The 25,675-nt window shown below is 36.8% G+C and overlaps 2 protein-coding genes and 1 pseudogene across 3 annotated transcripts in view; all 3 read left to right on the top strand.

Annotated features, from left to right (window-relative positions):
• LOC137814249 (nucleolar complex-associated protein 3-like) overlaps nucleotides 1-25,675 on the top strand; it is a 34,577-nt gene that overhangs the window by 3,922 nt on the left and 4,980 nt on the right. Inside the window, exons 4-13 of one of the 2 annotated variants that reach the window (XM_068616906.1) lie at nucleotides 200-408; nucleotides 533-635; nucleotides 883-1,046; nucleotides 7,142-7,280; nucleotides 7,624-7,800; nucleotides 7,873-8,009; nucleotides 8,244-8,573; nucleotides 9,289-9,428; nucleotides 9,566-9,663; nucleotides 10,163-11,088. In XM_068616906.1, coding sequence (XP_068473007.1) covers nucleotides 200-408; nucleotides 533-635; nucleotides 883-1,046; nucleotides 7,142-7,280; nucleotides 7,624-7,800; nucleotides 7,873-8,009; nucleotides 8,244-8,573; nucleotides 9,289-9,428; nucleotides 9,566-9,663; nucleotides 10,163-10,639 — 1,974 coding nt within the window. In that variant the 3' untranslated portion in view covers nucleotides 10,640-11,088. Of the gene's footprint in view, nucleotides 1-199; nucleotides 409-532; nucleotides 636-882; nucleotides 1,047-7,141; nucleotides 7,281-7,623; nucleotides 7,801-7,872; nucleotides 8,010-8,243; nucleotides 8,574-9,288; nucleotides 9,429-9,565; nucleotides 9,664-10,162; nucleotides 11,089-25,675 lie in introns of those variants that run through there. The other variant, XM_068616987.1, reaches the window with a different exon arrangement.
• LOC137814365 (fasciclin-like arabinogalactan protein 12) lies at nucleotides 11,760-13,066 on the top strand. Its single transcript, XM_068617100.1, has one exon. The coding sequence runs from the start codon at nucleotides 11,839-11,841 to the stop codon at nucleotides 12,841-12,843; it is 1,005 nt and encodes a 334-aa protein (XP_068473201.1). The 5' UTR covers nucleotides 11,760-11,838; the 3' UTR covers nucleotides 12,844-13,066.
• LOC137814169 (beta-galactosidase 8-like) lies at nucleotides 15,166-21,833 on the top strand (annotated as a pseudogene).

Genomic DNA, 25,675 nt, shown 5'->3' with positions numbered 1-25,675 from the left:
ATTCACCTGATAAAGGAACCTAATAAAGGAATGTGCTGAAAATATTGGGTTTCAACTTGAAAGTAAAAATATTTGTTTTTTCATATTAATTGTAGATTTTGTATATTCTCTTGAACTGTCAACTATTTTACAAGACTAAATTTTTTAACATGATGTTGTGCATAATTTTTGGTATTCTCTCTTTTTTTACTTTGTTTAGGCTGAGATAAAAGAAGATCTTACAGCTGAGGAGGCATTTGAAAGTAAGAAGTGTAAACTTGCTGAATTGGGGAGTGCCTTGCTTACAGATCCAGAGTCCAATATTAAACTTCTGAAAGAGATGGTGCAGATATCTAAAGATAATAATCATACCATTGTTAAACTAGGACTTCTATCCCTCTTAGCTGTTTTCAAAGATATCATACCCGGGTATTGATAGTTACATATCATAATGCACATTTTATATGTAATGATATTGTGATTCTTTTGCTTCGAAAATCAACTTTAAATGTATTTTTAATGTTTACTTTCATGTATACATGCAATGTGGCAGTTATCGGATCAGGCTTCCTACTGAAAAGGAACTAGAAATGAAGGTTTCAAAGACTGTAAGAAAGATGCGATATTATGAGTCAACTCTTCTTTCAGCGTACAAGGTTCATATCATGCTTAAGTGTTACACTATATACTACAATTTCTTATTTAGCTGAATCATAGTTATTCTGTCATATATGATATCCAGTTCCTGTGCTTGCAATGGTGATTGTTGCCTTTTTCTTGGATCTACTTCCTACATCACTCAAACTTTTTGTGATATCTTGTTTGAAATTCTTATAAAATACTAACTTTTTCAATATTTGTGGGACTAAGATGTGTTATTTTTTACTTTTGTCATGTTGTTAGGTGTACTTGCAAAGATTGATGGCCTTAGAGAATAAGCCTCTATTTCAGCATGTAGCGGTTCGTTGTATTTGTTCTTTGCTTGATGCTAATCCCCATTTCAACTACCGGGAAAGTTTGTTGGATGCTACTGTCAGAAACATAAGCTCTACTAATGACGCTATAAGGTTCTGGTGTATATTTTCTGTTCACCATTTTTCATTATAATAAGCTTTCTCCGGAATTTTTGTGGAATTTGCTATTGAAATCATGTGTTACTATAGGAAGAGAGAGAGACTCTGAACTGAAACTTTATGTTTCTAAGATAGCACGAGTGCTTTACTTATATTAAGAAAATGGAGTCATTACAAAAAACAGATAAAATTTAATATCCTTTAATAATGATACAAAAGTAGATACAAAATTCTTAATAATACATATATAATGTGGATATTCTTGATTATAAAAGATATTTCTATAATTATAATAACATTAAGTTAGTTTTATTAATGTTATTCAAATTTCAGGGTGAAGATTTAACTTATAAGAGTGTAGAGAGAAGGAGAGATTGAGAGAAGGAAAAAGAGAATGAGTAATCTTTAGTATAGAATGCAATATTCTGATGTACATAGAAGGCTGGGTATTAATAGTACCCAGTGCAGTAGTAACCTACAGTAAACGTAAACAGTTAAGACTGTTATATACAGTTGATACTGTTATACCTAATAACAGATACAACTGTTATACCTAATATTCCCCCCTTAAATTAATGGTTTAGGATACACCATTAATTTATTCGAGAAAGCTGAAAACGGGCCAACACTTAAAGGTTTCGTAAAGACATCAGCGATCTGTAGTGTAGCAGGGACATGTAGAAGTTGTAACTGCTTTTGTTGGATGGCATCACGAACAAAATGAAGGTCAAGTTCAAAATGCTTGGTCTTGGAGTGCATAATGGGATTGGAGGCAAGGAGAACAGCGCCCAGATTATCAGATCGAATGGTGGGAAGAGTAGGAGGAAGACGAAGTTCAGTGAGCAGATTTTGTATCCACTTGAGTTCAGCAAGTGTGGCGGCAATGCTGCGATATTCAGCTTCAGTGGAGCTGCGAGAAACAACCTTTTGTTTCTTTGAGAGCCAAGCAACAGGGTTCGATCCAAGATAGACAACAAGGCCTGAGGTGGATTTTCTGTCATCCGGGTCAGAACCCCAGTCAGCATCAGCAAAGGCATTTAGTGTGAGGTGGGATGGGCGCTGAAGATGAAGCCCATGAGTGGTAGTGCCAGCAAGGTAGCGGAGAATACGTTTAACAGCATTCCAGTGGTGATGTTGAGGGTTGTTCATAAACTGGCACGCTTTGTTGACACTATAAGCGAGTTCAGGACGAGTGATGAGGATGTATTGAAGGGAGCCTACTACTGAGCGATAGAATGAAGGATCATCTACAGCAGTGGTAGCGTCTATTGTTAGACGAGTGGTGGAGAGCATAGGTGTTGGTTGAGGCTTGGAAGAGAGCATGTTGGTTTTACGTAGGAGATCCTGAATGTATTTAGTTTGAGATGATGTAAGCCGCCAGCCGACGTCCAAGTGGCCTCAATCCCGAGAAAGTAATGAAGAGGCCCAAGGTCTTTTAGGGCAAAGTGCTGACTGAGAGAGTGAATAAGACGCTGAATGGCACTGTTAGAGTTCCCTGTGATTAGTATGTCATCAACATAGATTAGGACAAAGAGAGTAATATTGTTGTGGAAGTGAAGGAAAAGAGAGGTGTCACTTTTAGTAGGATGAAAACCAAGAGAAAGCAAAGTGGTACTTAGCTTGTGAAACCAGGATCTAGGTGCCTGCTTCAACCCATAGAGGGCTTTGGTAAGTTTGCAGACAGTGTTGGAGTCACCAATTTCAAAGCCAGGAGGTTGACTCATGTAGACAGATTCCTCAAGGTCACCATACAAAAAGGCGTTATTAATATCAATTTGATTGACAGACCAGTTTAGTTGAAGGGCTAGAGTAAGGATAATACGGATGGTGACAGGCTTTATCACAGGACTGAATGTTTCAAAATAGTCAAAACCATATTGCTGATGAAAACCTTTGGCGACGAGGCGAGCTTTATTGCGTTGAAACGAGCCATCTGCATTGTATTTTATTTTGAAAATCCATTTGCAGCCAATGGGTTGAACGCCAGGAGGAAGGGGAGTGAGAATCCAAGTGTTGTTTGTGTTTAGAGCAGCAAGTTCTTCTTGCATGGCAGCAAGCCATTGGGGAAGCTGTAAGGCTTCTTTGGTGGATTTTGGGAGAGGCAACACAGGGACAGCAGTGAAAGCACTTGGGGCAAGTAAGGCAGCCTTCGCACGTGTAAGCATAGGATGAGTGTTGTGAGGAGCAGAATGTGGTGGGGGTGAAGCCATGGAAGACAAATCAGAGTGAGAAGATGTGGATGCAGAGGAAGCAGGTTGGTCATGTGAAGAGGCAGAAGCGATCGGTGGTGAGGCAGGAAGAGCTGGTTGTGACACAGAGAACGTTGGTTGCTGAAAAACAGTTAGACTAGGGGAAGCATCAGAGGGGCTAGTTGTGGGTGAAGAGACAGAAGAAAAAGGGTTAGTAGAATCAGCATAGGGAAAAACAGATTCATTAAAGGTGACATGGCGAGTGATATACATACGCCCAGAGGGAGATAAACACATGTAGCCTTTGTGATTGGATGCATAGCCAAGAAACACACACAATGATGAACGAAAACTCATTTTATGTTTGTTATATGGGCGAAGCAAAGGATAACAAGCACATCCAAAGGTTTTATAAAAAGCATAATCAGGGTGTGTGTTAGACAGCAAGTAGTATGGGCTTTGATTATTTAAAACAGGTGTGGGTAAAACATTGATAATGGATACAGCAGCAGTGAAAGCATAGCCCCAGAAATGCATGGGTAATTTAGAGCAAGCAAGTAAAGTTAAACCAATATCAACAATATGTCTATGCTTGCGTTCCACAGAACCATTCTGTTCATGAGTGTGAGGGCAAGTGAGACGGTGAGATATGCCATTGGATAGCAAAAAGGATTTAAAACAGAGAAATTCTTTTGCATTATCAGTCTGAATGCTTAACAAAGGAAAACCAGTCTGTTTTTCAGCATATATTTTGAAAGATTTAAAAACAGTGAGGGCTTGTGATTTAGCATGAATTAAATAGAACCACACATATCTAGTGTAAGCATCAACAAAAGAGATATAATAAGGAGCACCATTAGTGGCAGGGGTAGCCGATGGCCCCCAAATGTCAATGAAAACAAGTTGTAAAGGTTTAGAGTATATAGTTTGAGAGGCTTTAAAAGGAAGTTGATGGGACTTGCCAACAACACAGGATTCACAAAATTCATGTTTAACAGTACATGGTATATTACACATCTTCATTATTTGATGAATCACTCTTGGTTGGGCATGACCAAACCGGGAGTGCCACAAATGATAAGCAGAAGAGCCAGCAGAGAGTGCAGTATTGTAAGCAGAGTATGATGCATTGTGAACTAGACTGGGAAACACATAAAGACCATCTTTAAGCTTGCCTTGGAGCAGAATTTTGTTGGTTCCCTGACGTTTAACAAGGCAAACATCAGCATGAAACTCAAAGAAAACATTATTATCACGGGCAAACCTGGAAACACTTAATAGATTTTTAGAAATAGTAGGAACATGCAGAAGGTGGTGTAAAGAGAAGGTATGATGAGTATTAATATCTGTAAAGGTTGCAGAACCAATAGAAGTAATAGGAAGCTGGAAACCATTACCTACAGCCACCTTTTCCGAACCTGTGTAAGGAGTGGTTGTGGAGAGGTTGTTGCTGTTGGCAGTGAGATGGTGGGAAGCACCACTATCAGGATACCAAAGCGGGTCATGGAGAGTATTGGGAGTTCCAAGGATCGAAGGTTCATCATCACCAAGATATCTAGAAAAATGGGCAGTATTAGCAGTAACTTGAGATTGGGTAGAAGAATCAAATCTATGCCAGCAGTGAAGAGCAGTGTGGCCATATTTTCCACAAATTTGGCATTGCACCCGGGCTGAAGAAGAGTTAGATGGTGGTTTGGGGAAGTTCTTGGATGGTGGAAAACGAGGTTTTGAATAAAACCGTTGTTTAGCAGGAGCTGCGGGGCGGAAGGAGGAGGGATAATTTGTAGAATTGGAGTTGTAAGGAGAGAAAGAATGTGGGACAGAGGCAATATTGGCCTGCAAGATGTGATCAACCGATTGTTTATTCCTTTCAATACGGTTTTCTTGTGCAAGAAGCAGCGCTTCAATGTCTGCTACTGTGTATGGGTCAAGGCGAGATGTGACAGAGGTGATAAAAGGGTCGTATTCGTCAGAAAGCCCATCAAGAACAGCTTCAATGTGATCTTCTGGAGAAATTTGACAACCCACAGCAGCCAAGTGGTCCACGGTTTTCTTGATATCAAGAAGGTAGGCAGAGATGGAGCGATCCTTCTTGGATGTACGCAGTTGCTGTTTGTGCTTCTTTATTTGAGCACGAGTTTGAGAAGCATAATGGGTCTGGAGTTTGTCCCAGACTTGGTTTGAAGTATCCAGTCCAACCATCTGAGTTAGGATACCAGCAGTCATGGATGCCAATAACCAGGCCAAGATTGCCTGATCTTGACGATCATAGGGGATATATTTTGGATTAACAACTGGGGAAGAGTCTTCTTCGGCAGAGATGAAGCGCGGGGGAGTGCAAGAACCATCCAGAAAATAAAGAAGATCAAGGCTGCGAAGGGTAGCATTAACCTGCTGCCGCCAGACAAGGAAATTGTCTGGATCCAGTTTGAGAGGGATGGGGGTATGAAAGATATGAGGGAGAAGAGCCTCGGGTTTGGAGGAAAAATTGTCAGGAGTGGGTTCAGGGGTAGATGATGGAGCCATTTTTTGCTCTTGATACCATATAAGAGTGTAGAGAGAAGGAGAGATTGAGAGAAGGAAAAAGAGAATGAGTAATCTTTAGTATAGAATGCAATATTCTGATGTACATAGAAGGCTGGGTATTAATAGTACCCAGTGCAGTAGTAACCTACAGTAAACGTAAACAGTTAAGACTGTTATATACAGTTGATACTGTTATACCTAATAACAGATACAACTGTTATACCTAATATAACTAGAAAAAAAAAACTATGTATGCTGTCATTGGAGACATAAGAAAAATGTTTATGGTAATGGGGTTCTTATGGGATTAAAACTAAAAGTGCTTGACTGCCTTGTATAGTTATAGTGTATGCATAAAAGTTTTTATAATATACTAGCCATTCGAATTTATAAATGTACAGAAAAAAAACTTTTCTTTATGGATGTTCCTTTAAATCATTTATGAGGGGAATAATGTATGCCTATTGTTTTCTTGTCATTTAGCTAGTGTTGGAGTGGAGAGTATACAAAATATTTTACCATGTTTTGGAAAGCATACCTCGTAAAAAAAGAATTGTAGAATGTGAATATCGATATTCTTGAAGTTGGATTTTGAGGGCTTAGCAATTTGTAACATCATCGTCTTTTTCCATTTAAACAACTATTGTTTAAAAATAATACATGCTTCAGGTGTGTAGTCGTAATGAACTTTGCCTCAGAAACTTGTTGCCAAGTTTCATTAGTAATATTTCATTTTATAATTGTAAGTTGTGGCATCATTCACTTTTCTGTGGAAGCTGGGTTCTGAAAGTCAGGCATGATTCTAATTTCAGTTTATTAAGTGGTGGAAAGACAAAGTTTTGTTTACATGGCTTATATTTTTAACATTGACTAACATTACCAATATAACAGTACTAATGAATATTATAACAGTACTAATGAATATTATTACTTAAGATGGATATGAATTACAATGAGGAAGGCTACCTCATAGTAGCAGTACAGAGATAGAAAATACTATATGAGAATAGAATTGTCCCAGAGAGAGATCAGAATTCCGCTATGTATAACCAAATTTTATATAATAGTGTTGAGACCATTTGAAATCCTTCAGCTTAGAATTAGTTATTTTGGGCCTTGCACTTTTTCTCCTTCCCTCATTTTGTTGGATCAGCAGCCATGTGTCTCCCTGCAGATGACCTATCCAAGGTCTGTTTTGCCCCTCTTTAATGTGCACATGTCACATTGACCCTTGAATCTTTTAGTAAGACAATACCTTGTAAGTTATGAGTTACTTTCTTCTTGCATATGGATAGTGATTTATTTATTTTTATTTCATGATACTTACCAGTTACTACTATGTATCTGTTTGAAATTTCCTTTTTCATTTTACAGGAAGCTTTGTTGTTCAACAATTAAATCACTCTTTACAAATGAAGGGAAACATGGGGGTGAAGTTACCCTGGAGGCTGTTCGATTGATTGCTGATCATGTTAAAGCTCATAATTGCCAATTTCACCCAGATTCTGTTGATGTACAACCCTGCTCCTCTGATATTTGTATCTTTTTCTTGAAGTCTAGATTTTGTCAATTTTCTGTTTCTTTTTCCAATAAATTTCTACTTTACTTTGTGTGGTGACATCATCAAGGGCCTGCTTGTTTAAAGTAGTTTTTTTTTAAGTCTTTTCCTGCAGAGAACTTGAATACTTATGATAAATATTTTAGACATGTTCTAATTTAAAACAGTTCTTTTAAAAAGGCACCAACAACTTGTGTTTTGTTCTGTTCCTGTTTTAGTGAAACTTATTTTATTTTATTTGCGTGGAATGTTTAACAGAGTTATTTAGTAATGTATCTTCGTTGCAATGGCTTTCCAGGTTTTCTTGTCTCTTTCATTTAATGAGGATCTCTTGAAGTATGAAAAGAAAGAAGAGGATCAGAAATTAAAAAACAAGAATAGTAAGAAAAGGAAAAACATGGAGGCATCAAATCAGTTGGTGGAAAATGATAGAAAGAGAAGTAGGCAAGAATCGATTTCCAAAACAAGAGAGGAGGTTATTACTTTTCCCCATAAAAGTCACTTATGGTTTTTTGTTCAGATGATATTATAGTTATGCCTTCTGTAGGTTGAAGCCGATTACAAGGCTGCATCCTTTGCCCCAGATGTTATGGAGAGGAGACAGATGCAAACTGCAACACTCTCAGTTGTCTTTGAGACATACTTTCGCATTTTGAAGCATACAATGCAGTCCATACGTGTCAGGTGTGTTTTTATATAACAAGTATTACTATATATGCATAGGAAATATTAGTTTTCTATGGTTTATTTTATAAACCCTGTTCTCCATTGAATTAGATATTTTATTTATTTATTGATTGATTATATTTTTCTTTATTAATATTTCTTGCTTAAGTTTTTTATTTGTTTTGAATACTAAGTAGCTTTTGAATGAGAATTAATCACTTTCTGTCATGATGGATGATAATTCTTGCTCAGGCCTGAAGCAAATGCCGGGGCATTATCTACTGCTGTGGAACCTCTCCCTTTGCTTGCTCCATGTCTGAAAGGACTGGCAAAATTTTCACATCTTATTGACCTTGATTTCATGGGTGATTTAATGAACCATCTGAAAGCACTTGCTTCTGGAAGTAGCTACTCAGGCAACACTTCTGACAAGTGTTCTAAATGTTTGACCGTATCGGAACGTCTCCAATGTTGCATAGTTGCTTTTAAAGTGATGCGGAACAATCTTGATGCCTTAAATGTTGATTTACAGGATTTCTTTATCCACCTTTACAATCTTGTACTTGAATACAATCCTGGAAGGTTTGTATTAAAATACAATTTACTTTTTCTTTTCAATTTGTTTTTCCTTATGACCAGTATTTTCTGTTGCTGAAAATCTACCAGACTTGCAGGATAGGTAATTTTTGTGGATATTGATGTACTTGTTTTTGTATGTTGTCTTAGATGCTAGTTTACATGCATAGGTATGCATATAAATTTAGTGACTATAAGAACAAATTGTATTGTTAGAGATGCAATACATCCTGTGGGTCTCTTAAGGTTTTAGAATAAGTAGGAATTCAGACTTTTCTGCTCTCACTTTTCTAATTAAATATTTAATTTGTCCCAATGTAGAGTTTGCTTGCATATATGGACACATGAAAAAACATATTGTAACCAAAAACATGTTGACACCTAAAGCTCCGGGGCCTTGTCATGGGTGAATATATTAGAGAAATGGGGATAAAAATGATTACCGGGCCTTCACCTAACATCTTGTGCTTTTAGAATCAGTTAGTTCTGTTGTCCGAAAATTGATTTTGTTCCATAGCGTGCACATACATACACATGTATATATATGGCATTAAATGGAAGCATGGAAACATAAAGTACTATTAAATTTTTGTTTTTTTTAATTTTTCCTTGTTTCAACTTTAATGTTGTACAGGGAAATGCACCTTATTAGCAAATTTCTCAGTTTGTTTTTATTTTTTTTAACTTGTTCCAGTTAATTTGTGTTTTATTTATGAAACAGAGATCAAGGAGAGGTTTTAGCAGAAGCTTTGAAGATAATGTTGTGCGATGATAAGCAACATGACATGCAAAAGACTGCTGCATTTATAAAAAGATTAGCAACAATATCACTGTGTGTTGGATCAGCAGATTCCATGGCTGGTATGTTTTAGCATTCTTATATCAACCTTCCATTTTGTATGCAACACTACCTTCTGTAATAAAACACAGGAAATAGAAATTAAAATGAAAAGAGAGACATACTTAAATTTAGTTTTCCTTTGAATCCCCCATTTCAGCCTTGGTCACCGTAAAGAATCTCCTTCAGAAGAATGTTAAGTGCAGAAATTTGTTGGAAAATGACATTGGAGGGGGCTCTGTTTCTGGCACAATTCCTGTAAGCATCTTTCGTGTATTATTTGTTTGCATTAAGTGCAGATTCTTTGCTTTATTTATTACAAGCAGTCACAATAAAAGAAATTAAACTGGGTGTGCCAAAACAAGAGGCTAGAGGTGACACTAAAAAGATCTATTATTGTAAAGTGCTCTATCATTTCTTTTGTGGATTGTGCATCGGCTAATAATGTGATAATACAACAAAGTTATGCATTAGTGCAAAATCCTTACATACCAAGCATAAGACCTTTTGTATAGAGATAAATGATAATGAAAAAACAACAGCCTAGTATAAACTAAAAGGGAAATGGGAAAGGTGGAGAATGCTTCGTAAGTAGTAGCCTGCATCTTCCTGAAGCTATTCCTTTATATGTGTGAATATTAATGTCGAAGTCAGTCTATGGAAAAAATGCAAAACGTGTGAATTTGATGACAAGATATTCTGTTGTGGACCATTTTCTTGTGTTTTTATGGACTGTCTCTCCCACTTTGGTGTGCAGAAATATCTACCATATTCCACAGACCCCAATTTAAGTGGTGCCCTTGCCTCAGTACTTTGGGAACTCAATCTTTTGTCCAGCCATTATCATCCAGCTATATCAACGCTGGCCTCGGGCATTTCAAGTATGAGTACTGCACATAACCAGGTCCTTTTATCCAAGACCTCTCCTCAGCTAGCTTATAAGGAAATGTCTCTGGACCAGGAATTATGTTTCACACAGCAAAGTGGCAGTATAAAATTAAATAACAAGCGGAAACGAACAAATGGCCCTGCTACATCACCTTCCATTGGTTCTACTACTGTAATGAGTTCATTTGATGACAATGAGTTGCAGAGGAAACTTATTTCCCATTTTATGGTTCATCATGACATCAAGGAGAATGAAAGGTTGAGAAAGGAGCTGGACAGGACTGCACTATCGCCGCAGCTATATGAACAATATAAGAAACAAAAGAAACAAAAGAAACGATCATAGACAAGGAGGTGATCAGCCATTGCATTGTGATGTCTACGGCCCTATAGGTTCTAACAATTGTTGCATCTTATCTTTATTGCATCCATAGTGTCCAGTTTTTATGTTATGCAGTTACAGTTATTTTCCAGTGGAGATTATTGGCCAGCCAACAAGTGTTCCTCAAACGAGTTCACCTCATGAGTGCCTGAATTGGGAGGAGATACATTTTCAATTGAATTACTAGTTGCAATTAGAGGCTATCATTATTTAGGAGTGTTTGGGATCTTGTATTATTCACTGCCTTTCATGAATGGATAGTTGTTTAAGGCGCAATCAATTTTGTAATACTGTCTTTTCTTTGTATGAAAATTGGAGTTGACTACTCTGAAGGAATGTTTATGAAGTGAGAAAGTCAAGTATATTTACTATTTTGGTTCTTAGTTAAATTTATAAAGTATTTTAATGATTAATGGTGAATGTACCTTTACTTTCTCGTTCTATATACTTGTTAACTTGATGAGCAAATCCATAAAAGTTAATGTGCTATTTTTAATTAAAGGGAAATATTTTATAATTCCATGCTCCTTGTGTACTTTCATAACGATTAGACATTTGTATATTGAACTTTTATTTAGGTTTGTGTTTACCTATTTATTATAATTTTTTATATCTTGATGTGATATTTCTAACATTTTTTTTAGAGTAATGAGCAACCGAGCTTAATAAATTTAAATATGATAAACTTTAAATAACTCTAATATTATCTTAAAAAATAATAAACTTTAAATAATAAGAAAATTTATTTTAACTTCACAAAATTGATATTATAATATAAGAGGACATTATTTTATATATTTTTTTCAAAGTTGTACTATTCTGATAAATTTCATAAGAAAAATATACACCGGTGAGATTAAAATGTCCTCTTTATATAGCTTAATTACCTGATCAAGAATGTTCTTAGCAATAACAGTTTATACACATTGTTAACCTTCCCATCTCATTACTAAGAAAAGAAAAAACAAAAATGCAGCAGGTTAAGCATCTGATGAAGTAACCCTTTAACAGTTTAGTTTGTAACTTACATCCATACATCTTCACTGATGCAACACCTCAAATCTCCTTTGCCAGCTATTAACTCATTGTATGATCACAAATCACATTTCAAGATTTTCAAACAAAACCTCTCACCTACCTTTCATTGTCTCCCACTCTCAGACATGCTATATAAAAACCATCTCCTCCACCATACCATCAATGCATCAAGTGCACATTGCATACACAAATCCTACCATTTGCATTCCTTTCCAATATCTTCTACACCATTATCATCTAACAAGACCAAAATGGTGAAAAAGCAATTTGGTTTGTCCTTCTCACTAGCACTGCTACTTTCATTCTTGTACTCCACCACCACTTTAGGCCAATTATCTCCAACTTCTGCCCCTCTCAAACCACCACAACCTACCCCTACCCCACCAACTGAGGCTCCTAAACAACCATTGGTTCCCTCACTGCCACAGTCACCAAGTGATTCCACCCCTGACACTGCAGCTGTTGACATTGTTGGAATCCTGAGGCAGGCCAAGTCATTCAACATCCTAATCCGCCTCATGAAAACCACCCAATTGATCAACCAACTCAATGCACAGCTCCTCACTACTAAATCCGGTGGCATCACCATTCTTGCACCTGATGACAGTTCCTTCTCTGAACTGAAAGCAGGCTTCCTCAACTCTCTTTCTGACGGCCAAAAGCTGGAGCTCTTACAGTTCCATGTTCTTTCTGACTATGTGTCTAGCTCCAACTTCGATACTCTAACCAACCCAGTGAGAACACTTGCAGGGGCTAAACCTGGAAAGGTGGAACTGAATGTGATAAGTTACGGAGGGAGTGTGAACATCTCAACGGGTGAGGTTAACACCACCATCACAGGCATTGTATACACAGATAAACATCTCGCTATTTACAAGGTGGGGAAGGTGCTTCTTCCTATGGACTTCTTTGCAGTGGCCAAGGCACCAGCAAAGGGACCATCTTTGGCACCAGAACCTTCTGCAAAGGCTCCTAAAGCGGATAAGGAGAAGCCAGTGTCTCCAGATTCCTCAGAATCATCTGATATTAATTCCACGAACGACAACTCCGGCACTGTGAAAATCAACTTACAAGGAAAGTGGGTGTCCCATGTTCTTGGAGTACTTCTTGTGCTTACATTGTCATCATGATGAATTTTCAAACACCCCAGCCGTTACATACTACTCAGTTAATATTCAAGTGTGCTATGATTGAAAGGCATGAGTGAGTACTACAGTGGTGAATTATCAGTATATATATCTGAGATTGTTGTATTCTTCTGTGTTCGGCTACTTCAATGTTATGCACATTTCAATAGAGGTTGTTTCAATGTTTTGTAAGTTTACGTACTTTGAAGAAAAAATTTCATGGAAACTGTGTCTGGAATTTACGGGTTACTCTTTCAAATTGTTAGGCTAATTGCGAGTTTTAAGTAATAAATACAGAAATGGAAACTTCAATGAATAAAAAAGAGTAGCTCAATGAATAAAGCATTTGATAGTATTGAATTAATTCATTCTCTTTATGATTTGTGGAGTTTTCCACTGTCTCTTGTATATATTCTAAGGTTGCTGTGAATTTTCTGCAGATATAAAGCTAAACTTATTTGTATTGGGTAAGTGAACTTCAGTGATTTCTGAATAATATATATTAAAATTATTTTATTGATAGAACTTGATTGTGAAAATAATATTTAAGTGTTATCATCATTTCTTTTCCTAAATAGCTTATTAGTTTTGGCAATTTATAACTCATGTTTTAAGGGTACTAGTTAAAAATTTAAGAAAAACATTTTATTGGAATACGTTAAAATATATCATTTTTTTATGGTTTCTTATCCACTTACATATTAATTTCAATAAAAAATATTTTGAATTTTTATATTAACCAATTCTGTAATAACAATGATTGACAATAACTATTGTTTTTATTATTAAAAGATATTTTTGGTTATTTATTTTACTTATAAGTTTTAATTTAGTCATATTTTTCTTTTAAAAATTCATTTTGATTCTTCATTTGAACAAAATTGTTTATTTTAAATAATTACCATTTTTTCCTGTTCAAACTTTATTTGTGTTTTTGGTCAAGGTGAAATTTTAGGATATTAGTACACCAAGTTTATGACAAAAAATATATTATTTTTAGGAATCATATACTAATTCAAGACCTAAAACTTTTTCCATTAGACTCGTGACTAATATGATTTTTCATCAAAAGTACGAAGTTGTAGGAAGTGGAGAAAGAAATTGCCAAAATCAATTGTATGCTTTATTTCGATTGTTCGGAACTCGATTTCCTCGTAAAATTCACTTCATTTATTGTAATTTTTGTTTGAACAACGATTGAGTTTCATAGTTGTTATGTAGGTTCATGTAATGTGACAAATTTCATGTCAAGAATCGGTCAGAAAATGACACATATGATTAAGAAGATAAATGATTTTTTTTAAAAAGAGAAATGATCAAACTCAAACCTCCGAATAAGATAAAAAGAACCAAAAAATCAATTTAACCTATTATTTTTAATAGTACCCATTATGAAAACAATTTTTTTCGATCTATGTTATTTTTTTCTATTTAGACCAATTTTTTAATAGATTTTTCTCTGTTAATCCATATTGTAAAGACTATAAATAGTTGAATTGGCAATTAAATTTGCTTTACTCTTTTGCTATTTATTTTGTTATATAATAAAAGGGTTTGGATATTAAATGTTATTTATTAACCTTTACCAATAAAACAAACTTACGACTACTTGGTTTGTGCTAGTTTTGATTTAGAATTGAAAATAAAAAAATACCCATTTTAGTAAAAAAAATATTAATTAATTTAACACACATCTTGATAAAATAAATATTTAAAAATTTAAAATTCATTAAAAAAAATAGTTTAATCCAAAGTGTTATTACATGACTTATAAGTAATTAACTTCTTCTCCTTTCGGTGTTGATTTGCTGTCAACTACTTGATTTGGACTATCACTAGTCTATTGCATCTGGGTTAACTCTCGGCTTCTAGATCCATGCTCACTTTCGGTTGGGTGTATGTATATGCAAGGTACTCCGATGATTAAGTTAGAATCAATTTGTTTAATTATCATATTAAAAACACTCTACTTACCTATTAAACAAATCACTTATTTATAATGTTCGTTGTTGATCTTTTATTTTTAACATATTGTAATTATTAAATATATTTTATTATTTTAGACGTATTTATTGGACCTTATCTTATTTTATTATTTATTATATTATTTTAATTTTATTTATCTTTTTAATACGCCTTTCGACCTCTCAGTAAAATAAAATAAAATAAAATAATAAACCATGCTAAAACAAAAGCAGCAGAAGATCATGACATTATTAACTAACTTACAAGCTTTAAATAATCTTGCTGATCGAAAAAAAAAACAAGCTTTAAATAATTTGTATGCGTGCCGTACCCTTCTCAATGGTTACAGTAAGTACTCTTTATCTTTCCATGTTTATCAATTTCAACTTACAACTTTTTTATTTCCAAAGATAATAAAGTATCTTTCAAACAGCAACACGGTGGGCCAAAAAGACACAAGAAACTGATTGATGAACCTAACTAGCCAAACATTGATGCTTCACAAACTTGTTTTTTCTGTCTGTCTTCATAAGCTACCCTCTTTTAAATTTTATTCCATTCTTTCCACATTATTTGCAACACTTTTTCAATCATTTCTACCCTTTAAGAAAATTGACTCTGTTGAGAGGAGTTCAGAAAATTTGTTTTATCAAAGAATCATAAAAGTAGTTGGAAAATTAAAATTTGTTACAAGTGAATAGTTAATCAAGCTTATAATATTGAGAATGACTTGAAAAATCCATTAATTAGTTATAAACAGTTCTGAAAATGATTAGTGTAAGAAAGTATAATAAGAGCATTAACAAAAGGGAACTTTTAAAAGCCAGAAAATTTACTGAAGGATAATGCTTGAAGAGTATCCATTTACATTTGAAGAGAGAGAATAAAAAAGAAGTGATCCATGACATGAGGAAATAAATGGTAGAAAAAGATATATAAGGTGTTTATGAAAAAAAAAAGATTATTGAGTTTGAGTATCACTACTCTTTCTGGAAAAAAAGTGTTATAAATAACAATGGAATGAGTAGAATCTGTGTTGGTCCTTAAGCCCGTTTTAGCACTTGTTTTGCTTCAAGAACAAGAGCAAAACACAAAGAAGGTCTCATTTCCTTGTTGTTTTTGTTTGTTCGTTTTGCACTAACAATTCCAAAAGGCAATGAGAGCATCACAGACTCTGTTCCTTTTGCTTTGGTTCTTCTGCATTTATGCCCCTACTTCGTTTTCCACAAATAAGAGCATTGGTCATTAATGGCAAGCGCCGAGTTTTGGTCTCTGGTTCTATCCATTACCCTCGTAGCACTCCAGAGGTTCTCTTCATTACCCTCTTTCTGTGTCTGCGTGTAATGTTGTTACATGTACACTAGTTTTTCCTTTGTTTTTGAAGTTTTGAATTAAAAGGGGTGGGGTTTGTTGTTGCAGATGTGGCCAGACATCATTCAAAAGTCCAAAGATGGAGGACTTGATGTGATTGAGACTTATGTTTTCTGGAACTTACACGAACCAGTTCGAGGCCAGGTCCTCTTCTTTTTAGTTCTGTTGATGTTATTATTACTACCATTTTTGTGTTGTGTCTCTTGTTCACTGTTACTTGCATTGCAGTGTGTGTGTGTGTGTTCATTTTCAAACTTTCTCAGCAATCAAGCACATTCAGAGGGTCTAAACTCCACCAAAAATAAGTGCATGCAGCTTAGGAAAGTAAATGATCACTGCTTCAAATATTTTTCTGAGTCAATAAGAACAATGTAGTTAGATCTTGAAAACATGAAATGGAGAGGGTATTTCTTAATGTCAATAAGAAGCTTAAATTTGTGATTAAATCAATGGAGTGTTTGCTTTGGCTTGGCAGTATAATTTTGAAGGTAGGGCAGATTTGGTTAAATTTTTGAAGACAGTAGCAGCAGCAGGCCTATATGTGCATCTACGGATTGGTCCATACGCATGTGCTGAATGGAACTACGGGTAAAATATGATCTTTATATGTATTTTTTCACAAAGAAGTTAATATCTGATCATGGCCTTTAACTTTTCTGAGCAGTGGTTTCCCTCTTTGGCTACATTTTATTCCGGGAATTCAGTTCCGAACTGATAACAAACCATTTGAGGTAATTATTCCTTTCCTTTCTCCTTGTCTCATCTTGCTAAATCTGCTTCCTGCTATCATGTGAAATTGAATTGTGTTCAGGAAGAAATGAAGCGGTTCACCGCTAAGATTGTGGATATGATGAAGCAAGAGAACCTCTATATGTCATACGGAGGACCTATTATTTTGTCTCAGGTTTTTCTTAAATTTTACTAAATACATTTCAATTTTTCTTGGTCGAAGCATGATACACAGACAGTCCTGAATTTTTAATAGCCTATTGCCTACTTTTAAATGTGAAAATACTATGAACAGATAGAAAATGAGTATGGGAACATTGATGATCATTATGGTCCAGCTGCTAAATCCTACATCAAATGGGCAGCATCAATGGCAACATCTCTTGATACAGGGGTTCCCTGGGTAATGTGCCAACAGCTAGATGCTCCTGATCCAATTGTAAGTTTTCTCCTTTTAGCCATCTACAATTATCCTGAACAGTTTATGTTTTAGCTGTCTTCTAGTGTTATTTAGTTATTTTACTCTGTTGTTTGTTTTCTTGTTTCCTGAATTGAGCAATCTTACTATGTTGCTGTCCACAATTATCGTAAATCATTATTAATTTCACATTTTGTTATATTAACTACTCCCAGATTAACACGTGCAATGGATTTTACTGTGACCAATTCCAACCAAATTCTAATGCAAAACCAAAAATATGGACTGAGGGTTATACTGGATGGTTAGTCTCCTTTTCTGTCTAAGTCATTAGTTATTTGAAAGTAATACTCAAAATATGATCTACTGATGGAGTACCTCCATTCACATTCAACTCTAATTATATTTTTCTTGTAACCTATCGAAATCCACAAAACTGTAGGTTTCTTGCATTTGGCGATGCTGTACCTCACAGACCTGTGGAAGATCTTGCATTTGCTGTAGCACGCTTTTTCCAAAGAGGTGGAACTTTTAACAATTACTATATGGTAATGAAACCTTACATGATGTTTAAGGCTTTTTTAACTTTAAGCTACTCTAGATATTTAGGAAATGAGCTGATGCCACAACTTTTTTGGTTGCTTCCAAAACAGTACCATGGAGGGACGAACTTTGGCCGGGCTTCTGGTGGGCCTTTCGTTGCTAGTAGTTATGACTATGATGCACCAATTGATGAGTATGGTATGGAATTTTTCTACCTTTATACTTCATATTCATTGTCTACTCTGTAGGATTATATGAACTAGTCAAACTTGCTTCCATGTGCAGTCCACAAGAAAAATAAACAAACTTGTAACATGACATCAAATTTACATTCTATATCTGAACTGCATGATTCAGGAATTCTTAGACAGCCTAAGTGGGGCCACCTTAAAGACTTGCATAAGGCCATAAAACTTTGTGAAGAAGCTCTCACAGCTACTGATCCAACAATTACATCTCTTGGACCAAATATAGAGGTAATAAGTACTCCTTTCAAAATTAGGCCACAATTTCTGGATTATCTTAGTGGCCTAAATGTCTCATTTTCTGCCAAAATTTTAAGTTGCTGTCTCGAAAAATGCATTGAAAAATTTAGAGGTCCACCTGATTTTCTCAATGTTATTGTTTTCTCTAGTTCCTGCCTCCTTCCCAATTTCGTGTTGCTTTTTATTGATTGTGGAAAAATAATGCTGTCTGATCACTGACGGTGTCTTTCTTTGTGGGCTAATTAATACTTGATTTGCATGCATTATGAAGATTGAGTCTCTTCTCTACAAATAATGTGTGCCCTTTAGTGAACCATCCATAATGTTAAATGTTGGGTAAAAGGATCATGAATGTGAAACTCCTTAACATTTAGAATCAATAATCTCAAATGGATAGTTTAGTTACATCTCTTAACATTACTATTCAAATCCAGGTTGCAGTTTACAAGACAGGAGCTGTATGTTCCGCTTTCCTTGCCAACATAGCCACATCTGATGCAAAAGTGACCTTCAATGGAAATCCATATCACCTGCCCGCATGGCCTGTCAGCATCTTACCAGACTGCAAGAATGTAGTGCTTAATACTGCAAAGGTTTGCCTTATCAGCTTTGAGATCAAAGTAGTTGTTCAATTGAACGAAGTTACTTTCATAATGCATGTGATTAATCTATCTATAGTTTAGACCTTTTCTTTCATCTTCTAGTACATGAAGTTGCATAACCAATAGTTATTTATGATTACAGATTAATTCTGCATCTATGATTTCAAGCTTTACAAGTGAATCTTTAAAAGAAGAGGTTGGCTCGTTGGATGATTCTGACTCAGGCGGATGGAGTTGGATTAGTGAACCTATCGGTATTTCAAAGGCTGATTCATTCTCAAAATTTGGGTTACTGGAGCAAATAAATACAACAGCTGACAGAAGTGACTACTTGTGGTACTCCACAAGGTATACAATATACCTTTTAGGTTGAGAAATAAATTGCAATTTTCTGTCCCGCAGTAACGCTTTTCATGGTTTTTTTCTGCAGAATTGATCTTGATACTGGTGCTCAAACTGTCCTTCACATTAAATCCCTTGGTCAAGCTCTTCATGCTTTCATAAATGGGAAACTTGCAGGTATACTAAGTAGATGTGATCACTCAAACTACGCATAAAACTTAGTACTCAGCAGCTTTATAAGGAATACTTTGAAATATTTTACAAACTCATGCTCATTAAAATGTATAGCTAGAAGAGAAACTATTAACATTCTGATGATTTTATGCATTCCTTGACAAGCAAAAATTGCATTAATGATACACAGAACCAATTGTTCAGGACTGTTCCTTTCTAAAATGTTCAGTTCTTTATTTAAATGGAATATTTCATTATCTATCAATAATGATACTCATCTGTCACATTATGGAGAACTTTTTCAGGGAGTGGAATTGGCAACCATGAGAAAGCTAAGGTCAAAGTAGACATCCCCATCACACTACTGGCTGGGAAGAACACAATTGATCTTCTAAGTTTAACTGTGGGACTTCAGGTTCGTCTTTTCTTCTTGTAATATAATGTCCTGTTAATCCCTTCCCATATAATTTCACTTTATCACCAAACCAGTTCTCATTGCCACATTAACTAATGCACACCTTATGCGCATCAGAACTATGGAGCTTTTTTTGACACATGGGGTGCAGGGATCACTGGCCCTGTGATATTGAAAGGTTTGAAAAATGGCAGCTCTCTTGATCTGTCCTCCCAGAAGTGGACATATCAGGTTAGTCTCATGCTCTCAGCCTAAGTAAAGCCAGTTTTTTTTTCTCTCATTTTGAGGTTTTGATTAAACCTATATATAGAATAGACTGTCCATAATTTTGTGAATTCAGATTGGCCTTAAAGATGAAGATTTAGGTCCATCTGGTGGCAGTTCTGGACAGTGGAATTCACAATCTACCCTACCTGTACACCAACCGTTGATTTGGTACAAGGTAATCTTTATCAGAATATATAATCTACTGAAATAAAATTATCCTTATAACTGAACCAATTTGTGAACAGAGAATATAACTTTTATTTCCCTGTTACTTTTCAAATGAGAATACAATCTTTCTAAATAGTTTAACAATAGACTTCTCAAATTCTACATTCTCTCATAAACCTATACTATAAATTATATTTAAAATCATAGTATAAATGACATTCAAAACTAGAATTAAAAGTAATAATTATTGACTATTCAAATTTCAAAATAAAACTGATGACGGTTTTGAGTTTAATGCTAACAATTGCATAGGCAGACAAAGTCTCTTTGCTGAAATTTGTTTCCTTTGTTTATGGATTGTCCAATTTCGTTTTTACTTTTGCCTCTGATATCTTCATCATCACACACTTCATAGAAAATTAAGGGAATGCTACTATAGGACAAATGATTTTGCGGCTAGCTAAAATGTATTAACACATTCTATTAGACAAATTTCCTTGCTCCCTCTGGTAGCAATCCAGTTGCAATTGACTTCACGGGGATGGGAAAAGGTGAGGCTTGGGTGAATGGACAGAGCATTGGGCGATACTGGCCTACGTATGCCTCTCCAAGTAGTGGTTGTACTGATTCGTGCAATTATAGAGGGTCCTATCAAGCATCCAAATGTCTCCAAAACTGTGGAAAGCCATCACAGACATTGTAAGTGCTAGATATTCTGCATGAAAGAAGTTGAAACTTGAAAGTAACTTGAAATCATGCTAGATACTTATTTAGTAACTAATCATGCAGATACCATGTACCACGATCATGGCTACGACCTAAAAGCAACACACTTGTTTTGTTTGAGGAAAGTGGAGGCAACCCTAAGCAAATCACTTTTGCTACAAAACAGATGGGAAGCGTGTGTTCACATGTATCTGAATCTCACCCTCCACCTGTAGACTTGTGGAATTCAGATGCAGAATCAGGAAGAAAAGTAGGGCCTGTAATGTTACTGGAGTGCCCTTATCCTAATCAAGTGATCTCTTCCATTAAATTTGCTAGTTTTGGAACACCTCAGGGGACTTGTGGGAACTTCAAACATGGACGCTGCAGCAGCAATAAGGCTCTATCCATTGTGCAGAAGGTGTTTTCTTTCTTTCTTTTTAAATAAGAAGTTCATATATGTCTTTTGTGTAGTTAATTTCATTTTATTTTTTCATTCGGATTATACTTACTCTAAGGAGCATCTGTTAACAGGGCTGCATTGGATCAAGCAGTTGTAGAATTGGATTATCAATTAATACATTCGGAGATCCATGTAAAGGAGTACCAAAGAGTTTAGCTGTTGAAGCTTCTTGTTCATAAACATGTTGCTTCAAGTCCATTTATTATTTTGGACTTGGCTGAATAGCACTCTGCACTCTCCCAAGTCTGTTCACACTCGTTGAAGATGATTCCTCATTGGCCAATGTAAAAGGGCCTTCTGGTAGTAAACTAGGAAAAGCATGTCAAACAAAACAGTGTATTCATACTTTTATTTTTTTTTTTTTTTTTTTTTTTTTTTTTTTTTTTTTTTTTTTTTTTTTTTTTTTTGATCAGCATAGAGGAAACTATTAAAATGATCTGTTTTTTTTTTTTTTGATCAGCAACGAATTAATAGAATAAAATGAAACACTTTAGGGGTGTTCCAACCCTTATACATAGACCTCCTAATTAAGCATTTAGCAGTTAAAACAAAGTTAAGCGGCTCCCCACTTAACTCAAAAACTTAAAGCTAGGGTACATCATCGCGTCTATGTGATAACCTGGGGTAACTTTTTCCTTAAGCAGTAACATGGCCATAAACTGGTAGTAGACGATGTTGGTCTCGACTTATATAGGATAGAGAACCGGTACTGGGCGAGGCCGAACGACCGAATGGTCGAAACCTACGGAAAGATGGCCGAACGACCGAGATGTCAAGACCCTCGGGGACATGGCCGAATGACAGGAATGACGAGACCTTCTAGGACTTGGGCAAACGACCGAGAGGTTAAGACCTTCCCGTACGACCGAAAGTCAAGACCTACGCTTTGACCTTCTGCGCAAACTTCCAGCCTTCTTCTTTTACTCCAAAGCTCGAACCTCCAGCAAAGTCTTTTATGCAGTCCCAATACCTGAGACTGCATAACACCAGCATGACACAAGTCCTAGAGATGATTTGTAGAACCCCAAGCACACCTCCAGAAGCTATTCCTACTGCAACCCCATTCTATTACTGAAGTTACATCAGATTGCCTTTCCCTAACCATCATGCACTCATCAACATATAAGACATGCAGGCCTCCCATTTCCTACCTCGCAACCTCACAACACTGATTTAAACAACATAACAGTTCAGTACACATAACAGAACACATAAAACATAACAGCTTCCTACTAAAAAGAACAGAGGTACTACACTGATTTAAACAATCAGGCTGTCCCTTACAGCTCCATCAACGACCAACACCCTGCATTTTGAATCCACATTTGAAAAAATGCCAAAAAGAGAACCTGCACGCCTGCATTGTCTTAAGCTTTGTTTGTAAAAAGAAGCTTTTGGCTTAGAGCACCTTTAACCTACAAACCAGCAGTCAGCATTCAACACCAGCTTCCTCATCAGACCAACATACTCACCTAGTCAACAAAACAAACGATGCTGTTTTATCTCCTGCATACCATCCCAAACCATGTTCCACACCAAACCATCATTCCCCAAATCTGTTTTACTTCCTACAACTTCAGAGCACCTTTAACCTACAAACCAGCATCCAGCTTTCAACACCAGCTTCCACATCAATCCAACAATCACACCTAGTCATCAAATCATGCGATGCTGGTTTAACTCCTGCATACCAAACAACCATTAGCAGAAACTAGAACCACTATCAGCAGCTCGTTGCCACAGGATGCTGCACAAACTGCACTAGCCTTTGCACCAGATGCAAATGGTACTCTCCATCCAAATGAACTATGTGCACACGAGATTCGGAGGATGAAACACTGTCAAGAGTGATTATAATAATATTTTGAGAGAGAAAACAGCAGTGGAGATTCCTTCAACAGCAGAGATGGAGACCCTCGGGACTTAGGCGAACGAATCGAGACCTTCGAAGACTTGGGCAAATGACCAAAAAGTCTTGGACGGACGACCGAAAGTCCTGCAGCCTCAAAACCTCTCCTCAAGAACACCTTCCAGCATCCATCACTTAAAGCTTCTGATACAGATAAGGGGATTTAGAATCCAATCAGCCAGAGAATAAACACAGCGGTGACCTCTGTGCTTTATCCATTGCCATGATTTGAGTTGGGCCATCGAAAAAGTCTCTTCCGCATCAACAACACCTTGTTTGAAAACAACCGAATTCCTATGCTCCCAAATGCTCCTAACGACACACGCCCAAACTCCTTTCCACAAGAGATTTTGTTGGCTACTCAGATGAGGCAAGGAGAAGTTCTCAAAGTGCATCATAAGAACATTGTGCTGCACAAAAGAGATGCCAATCCATATAAAACAAGACCTCCACACTTTCTGGGCGAAGGGGCATTCTAAGAAGATGTGTTGGCAGGATTCCTCCTTTGTTTGACAAAGCTCACATAAGGTTGTGTTAAGCAACACTCCTCTCCTCCTCAAATCAACTCTGGTTGGGATCCTACCTAGGAGGACTCTCCAAGCAGTTGTTATTGTATTGGGGAAGGCTTTGATTCTCCACAGATGCTCGAAAACTTCGTGGCGCGGACTACTATCCTGTTTAGCTAAGCATTCATATGCAGAATGGACAGAGAAGAACCCCGAGCCATCACACCCCCACGTCTGAACATCTTTGTGACCCCTGGACGGACTTACACGGGTTAGTAAATGGACAAGGTTTGCTTCCAACGGTGATTCCCATTCATACCTAGCCCTTCTCCACCTTAGGTCCCACCTCCAAACATCACTGTCCCACTCCCCAACCTCACTCACCATTAGGCCCTGGTCCAAGGATAAGGAGAACAACCTTGGGTAGAGGGTTTTGAGATTGATATTACCAATCCACACATCCTCCCAGAAGTTCACTTTTTCACCGCCTCCTACCTTCCATACAAGTTGATTTTTGAACCACCCTTCTCCCTCTCCCTCTGTACACACTTTTTTCAAATCTCTCCACCACCATGATTGGAGTTTCACTGGACCAAGCGAACGATCCAGATTCATCCCATATTTTGAGATCAATAAGTCTTTCCACCGCCCCTCTTCTTCCGATACCATCCGCCATCTCCACTTGGCTAGGAGAGCATAATTAAACTTCCGAATATCTCTGATCCCCAGACCACCCTCCTCCTTCGGTTTGCATACATTTTCCCAGCTAACCCAGGGTATCGACCTTTTCTCCTTCCCCCAACCCCACAGGAATCTTCGCTGAATGCTGATAATGCTTTTGTATATAGATTCCGGTGCTTTGAAGATAGAGAGATAGAAAAGCGGAATCGCTGAAATAACCGATTTGATCAGGCAAATTCTTCCTGCCATTGACAAAAATCTACCTTTCCAGACATTGAGTCTAGCTTTGAGCTTGGTTAGCACCGGTTCCCAGAACTTCACCTTCCTTGGATTCCCCCCCACTTCTAAACCAAGATATTTAAACGGGACTCCCATCTGGGCACAACTCAGGGTTTTTGCATAGCTTAACAGGGCAAAGTTGTCCACATTCACACCTGCAATCTTTGACTTATGAAAATTAATCTTTAAGCCTGATGCTAGTTCAAACCCCCTTAGGATCGCCTTCACGGCAACAACATTGCTGTACGACGCTTCACAGAGAAAGAGGGTGTCGTCTGCAAATTGCAAGAAGCTAATCTCCTCCTCTCCTCTGCCGAACTTAACACCCGATAGCAGGTTGGCCTTGTTCGCTTGCCTAACTAGCCCAGCTAGGCCTTCCGCTACCACAATGAAAAGGAACGGGGCTAGCGGATCACCTTGCCTTAACCCTCTAGATGGTTTGAATTCCTCCGTAGGGCTCCCGTTAACTAAAACGGATACTGAGGCCGATTCCATGCAACCTCGTATCCACGTCACCCACTTACAGTGGAAACCCATTTTGTAGAGCATATCGTACATAAACTCCCACCGCACCGAGTCATATGCTTTTTCAAAGTCCACCTTCAAGCATAGACCACTCCTCTCACGCCTTCGGAGGTCCTCAACCACCTCATTGGCCATGAGTACACTGTCTAAGATCCCTCTCCCCTTTAAGAAAGCAGATTGACTTTCATCAATAACGGCATTCAACACTTTCTTTATTCTTTCAGCCAACACCTTTGCTATAACTTTGTATAGAGCCCCCACTAAAGAGATAGGTCGATACTGCTCCAG

The sequence above is a fragment of the Phaseolus vulgaris genome, chromosome 11 (assembly GCF_000499845.2).
Source record: "Phaseolus vulgaris cultivar G19833 chromosome 11, P. vulgaris v2.0, whole genome shotgun sequence".
Classification (NCBI taxonomy): domain Eukaryota; kingdom Viridiplantae; phylum Streptophyta; class Magnoliopsida; order Fabales; family Fabaceae; genus Phaseolus; species Phaseolus vulgaris.
This window is presented reverse-complemented; position numbering and strand designations above follow the sequence as displayed.